The sequence below is a fragment of the Enhydra lutris genome, unplaced genomic scaffold, assembly GCF_002288905.1.
Source record: "Enhydra lutris kenyoni isolate GAN:26980312 unplaced genomic scaffold, ASM228890v2 scaffoldscaffold31, whole genome shotgun sequence".
NCBI classification, from domain to species: Eukaryota; Metazoa; Chordata; class Mammalia; order Carnivora; family Mustelidae; genus Enhydra; species Enhydra lutris.
Window position 1 is genome coordinate 17601543 of NW_019154115.1, and position 8246 is coordinate 17609788.

General features: G+C 55.1%; 1 protein-coding gene across 1 annotated transcript in view; it reads right to left on the reverse strand.

The window, feature by feature from the left end:
* Nucleotides 1-744: 744 nt before the first annotated feature.
* LOC111153302 (RNA binding protein with multiple splicing 2) overlaps nucleotides 745-8246 on the reverse strand; it is a 26566-nt gene continuing 19064 nt past the window's right edge. The window contains exons 6-8 of the mRNA XM_022512239.1: nucleotides 7634-7779; nucleotides 1722-1791; nucleotides 745-1454 (exon numbers count right to left, since the gene is read on the reverse strand). Coding sequence (XP_022367947.1) covers nucleotides 1729-1791; nucleotides 7634-7779 — 209 coding nt within the window. The 3' untranslated portion in view covers nucleotides 745-1454; nucleotides 1722-1728. The remainder of the gene's footprint in view (nucleotides 1455-1721; nucleotides 1792-7633; nucleotides 7780-8246) is intronic.

An 8246-nucleotide genomic window follows, 5' to 3' on the forward strand; every position in this document is an offset into this window, starting at 1 on the left:
GGTGTTTTCTCTGGGTGCAGAGACTCTCCACCCATGTGCTCAGAACTGGGATGAGGACAAAGTGAATGAATCAAAAGCAGGGTGGGCTGGCAGATATTCCCCCGCCGTGGGGTCCTTGGCAAGTCCCTTTTCCTCCAGGACTTAAGTTAGACAACAAAGGAAGGAAGGAGAGGCTACGTGAGCCCCAGGGCCCGGGCCCACTTCACCTTTCTCCCCACAGCTCACAACGTCTACCCTTCAGTTGTGCCCTCCCAGTGGCCATCTGGGTCCCGTGGAAGCAAAGGCCAGAGAACGGTTACTTTGGATGACTTTTTATTTTGCATTTCATATATTATCCAGCTTCACATTCTCACAGGATCAGCAATTACAACAGCCACCTTGTCTCCCAAGTCTGAAAAAGTCAAGACAGCCACAGCTGTGGCCAAAGGCAAAAGCACTGATGTGCTCACGAAACAAACAAAAAAATTGCACAATTTTTTTCCCTTCATTTTTCTGAAACTAACGCCTGACGCAAAGGCTCACTGCTGGAGAATGGAAACCCTTTTCTTCTTCATGCCTCAAACTAAACATTAAACTTATCTGACAAGGCGAACAAGGTCTCTTTAATAATTAATTGCACACACACACGAAAAATCCTTTATGATGTATAAATATTTTGTTACACAGGGTACAAAAATACTTTCACTTTTTGGTTGGTTTCAAAGTTCGGAAAGAATGAGGAGCATGGGCAGGGATGGGGTGCACTGTGGAGAGGTAAGCAAACCAGGCAGAGAAAGGATTTTCTTAGCAGATGCTGGCCCCTCTAGGAGGAGGAAGTGGAGGACCCGGATTTGAAATGAAAAAGAAAACACTACCTCTGTTAGGTGGTCGTTGCTGTTCGGCCGGGAAGCACGGGGGGGGGGGGGGGGTGTGGTCCCCAGCCGCTGGGCGGAGTGAGCTGCGGGGCTCGGTCCTCACTGAAGCAAGGGGCTTTGGGGAGGGTGTGGAGAGAGGGACCGGGAATGATGAACCAATGGTGGCCAGGACCTGTTGCTATGGTGACACAATGTGAGAACAAACTGTACACTCACATATACACAAGTTTAAGTGTCTTAATTCATGCCAGAAAACATGCAAAATTAAATGCCCCGTTTCTCTGAGGTGGAGCTATGGAAGCAAGTCTGGACCAGAGGTCAGGCCTTGCTCAGTCCCAGTGAGGCCTCCGGGCTGGGTCTGGGTATCCCAGCAAGAAGGCCCCCCCAGTCCTCCCGGGAGGTCTCGGTGCGGGGGCTTTGGGGGAGGAAAAGGGCAGAGGGAGAGGAGGAAGGAAATGGGAAACAGTCCACTGAGTCAGGCTTAAAATTCACAGTCTTTGGAAGGAAGCAGCAGCTCTCCACAGGCCGCCTGGGGGCAGTGGAAGCTCAGAGTGGCTTCCTCCCCAGCGGGGCAGGGGCTTCAAGCTGCAGTGACAAGACCTGGAGGGAGGGGAGAGAGGTGGCCATGAGCAGAGGGGTGGGACCAGACCTGAACCCAGGCCTGGCCCTCATGACAGGCTGCAAGATGGGTGACAGGGGGTGACAGTGGGAGAAAGGGAGAGACCAGCCAGAGTGCCTAGCGCGCAAGCTCAGGGGACGCCTAGCACCGGGGAGCTGCCGGGCTCAGGCAGTGGGAGCAACCGTGGCCCCCGCAGGAAGCCAGGCTCTCAGACACTCTTCCTCCTGGGCCTCTGGGCCAGCACTTACTGAAGAACTAACAGAACTGACGATATTTCCATCCTTGCTGGGTGGTATCAGAGGAAGGGTACCAGCGCACCTGTAAGAGAAGCCAATGTCAGGAGCTAGCTGGGCAGTCCCTTCTCTTGACTGGAAAGCCATCACCGTGCCTGCTGGAGCCCTGCTTCTGTCACTGATTGGCCGACACCGGGCCAGTTACTCACCTCTAGGCATCGGTTTCTTCATCCTGAAAATGGGAGAGGGCCGCCTGACCCGCCTCCTCCGCAGGGTAGAGGTTCAAGTGAACCGTGCTGTGCACTCCACTAGGCCTGATGTGAAGGCACCAGCTTGTGCCAGGTGGTCTCGGCAGTGGGGGCACTGATGCCCGCGACCTGCCCCTCCCCCCAAACTGGGAGCGTGCGGAATGCCCGACGTCAGGAGAATGAACCTCCTATAGTTTTGCTCGGCTTCTTTCTGTCTCCGTGCCCTCATCCCCGCATAGGACAGAGATGACTGAGCTGATCCTCAAGGGCGTCCGTGAAGATTAGGGGAGACACGACATACAGACACCTGGGAAACCAGAGGTGCCGTGGTCTCCCAGAGGCACGACTCCCAGACACTGGCCCTGTCCTTGTAGGATTTGCCAAGGAAGCCAGGGCTGAGACCCAGGGGATGCCTCCATCCCTTTCCATACCTCCGTTCCCTCCTTTCTCAGCCTCCCAAGTCTCAGAGATTTGTAACCTGCCAGCCGAGCCCTCCAGTGGGGGCCTGGCAGCTACTTCAACCCCCAGGCCCTACGGAGCAGTAACCCCAGAGCAGGATTCCCAGAGCCAAGTCAGGACATGATGTACCCTCCCCTTCTAAGTACAGCCTCCCCACAGGCATAGCATCTGGGCGCTGAGCTACACCGGGTGCCAAGCCAGGACTGCCCCAGGTACACACAGCACCGCCTGCCCCGGCCTCCCCGCGGCTGCCGCAGACTGCTGGGGAAACAAGGCATCCCAAGACAAGTCAGGGGCAAGGGGCAGAGTGCCCAGAGAAGGGGGCCCGGGGTCCACTCAGGAAAAGGAAGGGATGGGACGCAAGAACCAGTGTAGAAAACAAGTTGCAGCTGGCCTCACAGATCCCCCGCTCGGCGCTGCAGCGGTGGCCTCAGTTTCCCACTCGGCTGCCCGGAATCCCACCTCTAAGTAAGAAGATCACGGGCAATGCCAGGTCACCTGGGGGCCAGTGGATGCTTCCTAAGAACTTCTGCATCTCCTTCAAGTTACAGGTATTTTGCACACCCCAAGACCCTGGTCACCACATGCTCCCTAGCACAAGCTGGTTACCCTAAAATGCCAGGACACTTGGCACATAGCAGAAGCAGATCCTAGGTCACCTGACCAATACCAGGACCTTCCCTGGGCTCCGGGGATGAGACACTGCTCTCACCAGCTGACCCCGTGCCACAGGAACCACCTTGACTAAGAACTATACAGCACAGAAAAGGGTCAAGTGCCTCTTCTTACCTCTGAGCTGTTCAGCCTCAGAGGCCACTATCTTCTCCCCTGCCTCTACAACATCTGGAAGCAGTTCCCTCCCCTGCTGGCTGACAGCCAAGTGGGGGGATGCTTCTCCTCCCCTCGGGTGAGCTGTGGATTATACTCTATGCTGGAACGGTGACTGGGCACGGAGCTCATCCCACAAGACAGGGACACGGAAGAAACCAGCATGGTGACTACCAGCCAAGCCTGTGAAACACCCCCGGGGGGGCCTGGACCACCACCCCTCACCCGGCCTCCGGCTGCTGCAGCCCTGTGGCAAGAAGTCTGGCCAGGCTGGGAGCCTTGCAGGGCTGGACAAGGGACAAATGTCGATTAATGAGGACTCAGAGGCCTCTGACTCTCTCTTGTAACAAGGGAAGAAGCCAAGGCATCCTGCAGCTGCGTAAGCGGCTCCATTGGCAAGACCTGCCTCATGGGGTCCCCCTCGCCCCACTAGGTGCTGCGACTCAGCCTCCAAAGCAGCAGCTCTCCCCCCAGCCTGAGACGGGCCACCACCTCCTTGGGGAGGAAGTAGAAGCCAACCCCCATTTCTGAGTTTGGGAGGGAAGCACCATCCAAGTGGACAGAACATCCTTGAGGGGCTGCCTTTCCAAGACACCCGGACAGGCTGGCAGTCGGGGCTCTAGAGAAGCACCGTCCCTTCCTGTCCCTGCTTAGAACTCGAGACCCGTAAGGCACAGCGATCAGGGCCAGCACCTCAGGGAGTGAGTGCTCGGCCCACTCCCAGGGCCTCTGGTTGTTCACAGGGATTCTGTGGGTCCTAAGAAGCCACCCCACATGGACAGGCCCGTGGGCATCTAGAAGGACCCGGCTCCAAGAGGGGCAGCATCAAAACGAAGGGGGAAAATGGCACACGGAGGGGGCACATGAACTCAGTCGTCTCTCAGATCTTGGGACGGACTGAGAAGATACAACCAGGAGGTAGACAGAGGACTCAATCCACATGAGAAGAAACAGGAACAGCCAAGAAATACGGGCGCCTCAAAATATATGTTTATAAAAAAATAAAAAAAAAAAAAAAAAAGAAAGAAATACGGGCGCCTCACTCATCAGAAAGCCAATTAAAGGAGCACTCAGGCTGGCATGCCTACACTTTGACCTTGTCATAGTTCTAGCAGTTTACAATAAGGATACCAGCAGGACAGGCGCACGGGGTAGACAAGGGTGTCTGCCGCAGCACGGCCCGTCAGCACAGAAAACTGAGTGAACAGCCTCATGTTCCATCGATGGGGAGCTGGACACACTTCTATGACGGTGGGTTTGCCAGATAGCCGGGATGTAGATCTACATTTACCGACAGGAAGCAAGGGCCTCATACTTAAGCTTTAAAAGATTAAATGTGTAACTTTCATTAAAAAAAAAAAAAAGACCCACAGCTATAGTCTTATACATGTGCACCCAACCAGCTACCAATCCTAAGGACTCAAAGTAGCCATTTTGGGGGAAGCAGGATAGTAAGCAAAGGGAAAAGAGAACCTTATCATGCCCATTACACAGATCAGAAAATAGAGGCAAGGGAGTTCATTTAACGTTAAGGTCACCAGTAAGCAGTGAGCCAGTGTAAGAGCCATGGTCAAAGACCCCCACATCCTCAGGCGGAAGTAGAAAATGAAGCCCAGTCTGAGAGGACCCTGGGACACAAGGGGACACAGAGAACCCCTGCTTTCAGGCTTGTGCCAGACCCCGGTGTGCCCCCGCCACCCATACCTCTTGGATGCCTCACCCTCTTAAAGGGGAAGATTCTATTAAGAGAACCAGAGGGTCGAACAAAATGGCCTCATGCCAAGGCAGAGTGCAACTGAACCCTCCCCAAGCCCCTTCCTGCAGGTCTGGGCCCCGTGGCCATAAACGGATGCCTCAGCCAAGGCTGGGCTAGTGGCAGAAGGCGTGCAGTTGGGATGTACATGCTGGGATAGGGCAAGGAAGGACTGCTTTTCATCCCCTTTTGCTACTACCTTCTTTCCAAGTCCCCTCCTTGCCCACAAGCACAGAAAGTCAGTTGTTATTCCTCCAGGTTCAGAATAATGCCCTCAGATCAACAGCGTCCACTTTCCTTATTGAGGATTTACGGCCCCCATGTCTGGGCCGCACTGTCAGGGAACGAGGGAACTCTTGGAAGGTAAAAGCACAAATGCTTCTACTTGGAAAATACTCTCATTTTTATGACTGCGTTTGGTCCAGACATGGTGGTTTCCTGCTCTGGAGACTGACTTCCAGAGAAGTCGAGTAGCAGGGACAGAACAAGTCACTCCCTGGTCTGATTTCTTGTTGTTAGCCTTCCTCCTGAAAAAATGCCATTATCCTTTGAGGTGGCCTTTATTCCCTTCCGGGGGAGGCCAGAGACAGGAACCGACAACCACTTAGGCCTCCAGCCTCAGGGAGGACCCAAGGGGCGTGAGACAGTAATGACAGCAAATAGTAATAACTGTGATAACTGGCCCTTCTCTAGCTCTCCCTCTACACTAACATGCGAAAAACAAACACTGATAAAGTAGGCATGATTATCACCATTCCAAAGAAATGGAGACACAGAGAGGTTAAGTAACTTGCCCAAGGTCATACAGGGGTTGAAAGAGCCAGGATTTGGACTGAGGCAGTCAAACCAGTTGGACAGCCCCTGGGCATGGATAGGGTGGGAGGAAGCTGGAAAAGAAGACGACTGGAGCGCACAGAGCCCTGCGGTATGGCGTTTAAGGACAGGTTGTCACGTGCCACTCCCAGCCAGCCGGGGAGCCGCCCAAAGAAAGGGCAGAGGCGTCTCCCTGTATTAACCTGACACACTGTCTTGCTCCCAGCCGCTGCCTTACCACTGTCATGGCGGAGCATCTCAGAGCAGAAGGGGGAGAACCTCTCCACCTGATCTGGTCTTGCCCTCTCATTTTACAGATGAGGACACACACAGAGGCCCAGAGGTAAAGTCACTTGCAAAAGATCATGGAGCTAAATGGTGGCAAAGCTGGGATCGCAGGCAAGGAGGCCAGCAAGGCCTCGCAGGGCTGCTGCAGTGAGAGTCCCTTCTTGGCCAGGAGCACTCCGGCCCACCTTCCCCACTCTGCCAGGTCACAGAGGACAAGGACTGTCTTCCGGGCTCAAAATTCTTTGCTCGCCGCAATACCTGGCTTGTGATAAATACCCAAACATTTCCCTTGAGGGAAGGATCTTTACCACCTTCCCATCCCCTGATCAATTTTCCCACTGTCTGTGGTACTCAGCTGGGGAACAGTGCCAAGTTTAACCACGCTTCTGTCCTCAGTATGATCTAAAGCAGCCACGGCCAAGAATACCCCGGCTGAAGGAAACAGCCTGTGAAGGTAGCAGCCGGGAAGTCCATACCTTCTACCTTGGGACTGGGTGGACCCAGATGTCACGGAGCCCTTCAGACGACTGGAGACAGACACGCACTCAGCCGTCCCTTGTGCAGAGCACCCAACCTCTCCCACCTCAGCTTCTGGTTCCTGTGAACTCCCTTGTCCTGCCTTCTCATGTCCTGCTCCTCCTCCTGCCCTCCTGTACTGGCTGGGCTACCTCCGTCAGCAGCAGAATGGGCCTGGCCCAGTTGCTCTTCCCACAGTCTACCGACCGCAGGCCATAGTGGGCTTGCTGTTGCTCCTCAACCTCACTGTGCCGCTGGTGGCACCCAGTCGCTACAGCCGGCAGTGTGTCCTGCCACCACCGCCTCAGGAAGGCTCAGGCCAGGATGGACGGCGGGTCACTGGCCTCTCAGGTACCCACTATGGGACGGCACTCGGGAGCACAGAGTCCCACGGTGCCCAGGGCCCTCCTCAGCCCTCCCTGAGAGGGGCTCATCCCCGGCTTCCCACCCCAGCACAGGGCCACCAAGCAGAGTGTCCAGGCTTCGTGAAAACCAGCGCACACGCAGCCCTCGGGACGCTCCCGCTGCCGCGCTAGCTTATGTGCTATTACCATGAAACTCTCGCAACAGCCCTGAGGTAGAAAATACTGTTCTCATTCTGCCCAACAGTAAAAAAGCCAAGACACAGAAATCTTGAAAAGCTTTCTGAAGTTTATGAAGACGGGAGAGGCAGAGGCAGGCGGCCTGGCTCCGGAGGCCACACTCAGGCTGGGATTGGCACTGGCGCTCTGTCACCACAGGCAAAACACAGTACGGAGCCTGCCTGAGGGGTTCAGGGGGTGGTAGGACCACGCTCGGTCTCTCTCAGCTCACATATTCGGCCACAGATCCTCGATGTGGCCTCTCGGCTAATCCTCTCCCTCCCCTCTGCCTGATCCCAAACCCTAAAGAGAAGATCATGGAAGAAAGCAGTCCTGCTGTGGCTCTGGCAGCATGAGTGGCCCAGGGGCCACCCAGGAACAAAGTCTGGCTAGCTCGGAGCTTCCTCCATCTCCTACTGCCCCTCCCCCAGAAGGGCTTACCTGAGCGTGGATGGCGGCGGCGGCAGTGGCAGCTGGGTAGGTGAATGCAGCAGGTGAGATGGCGGGGGTCAGCTCTGTGGTGTACAGAGGGTAGGGAGCCCAGGCCTCTGGGGACGCAGGGATCAGAGCAGCCCCCATAAGGTCATCTGCAACAGAAGAAAAACAGACCCCACGGTCAGAGCATGGGTCTCCCCTTCCACTACCCCATTCCAAACAGAGAATGGTTGAAGTGTAAAGTGCCCACTGAGGCCAGACTTCCCTCAAGGACCCCAAGACCAGGGAAACAAGCCCTGTCAGCTTGACCTGGCATGGCGAGCATTCTCGCTGCTTCAAGAAGCCCTAAGATGGGCCCCTGCCCTAGGGGAACCCTCCTACGCTGTTGGTGGGAATGCAAGCTGGTGCAACCACCCTGGAAAACAGCATGGAGGTTCCTCAAAATGTTGAAAATAGAACTACCCTATGACCCAGCAATTGCACTGCTGGGTATTTACCCTAAAGATACAAACGTAGTGATCCGAAGGGGCACGAGTACCCGAATGTTTATAGCAGCAATGTCTACAATAGCCAAACTATGGAAAGAACCTAGATGTCCATCAACAGACGAATGGAAAAA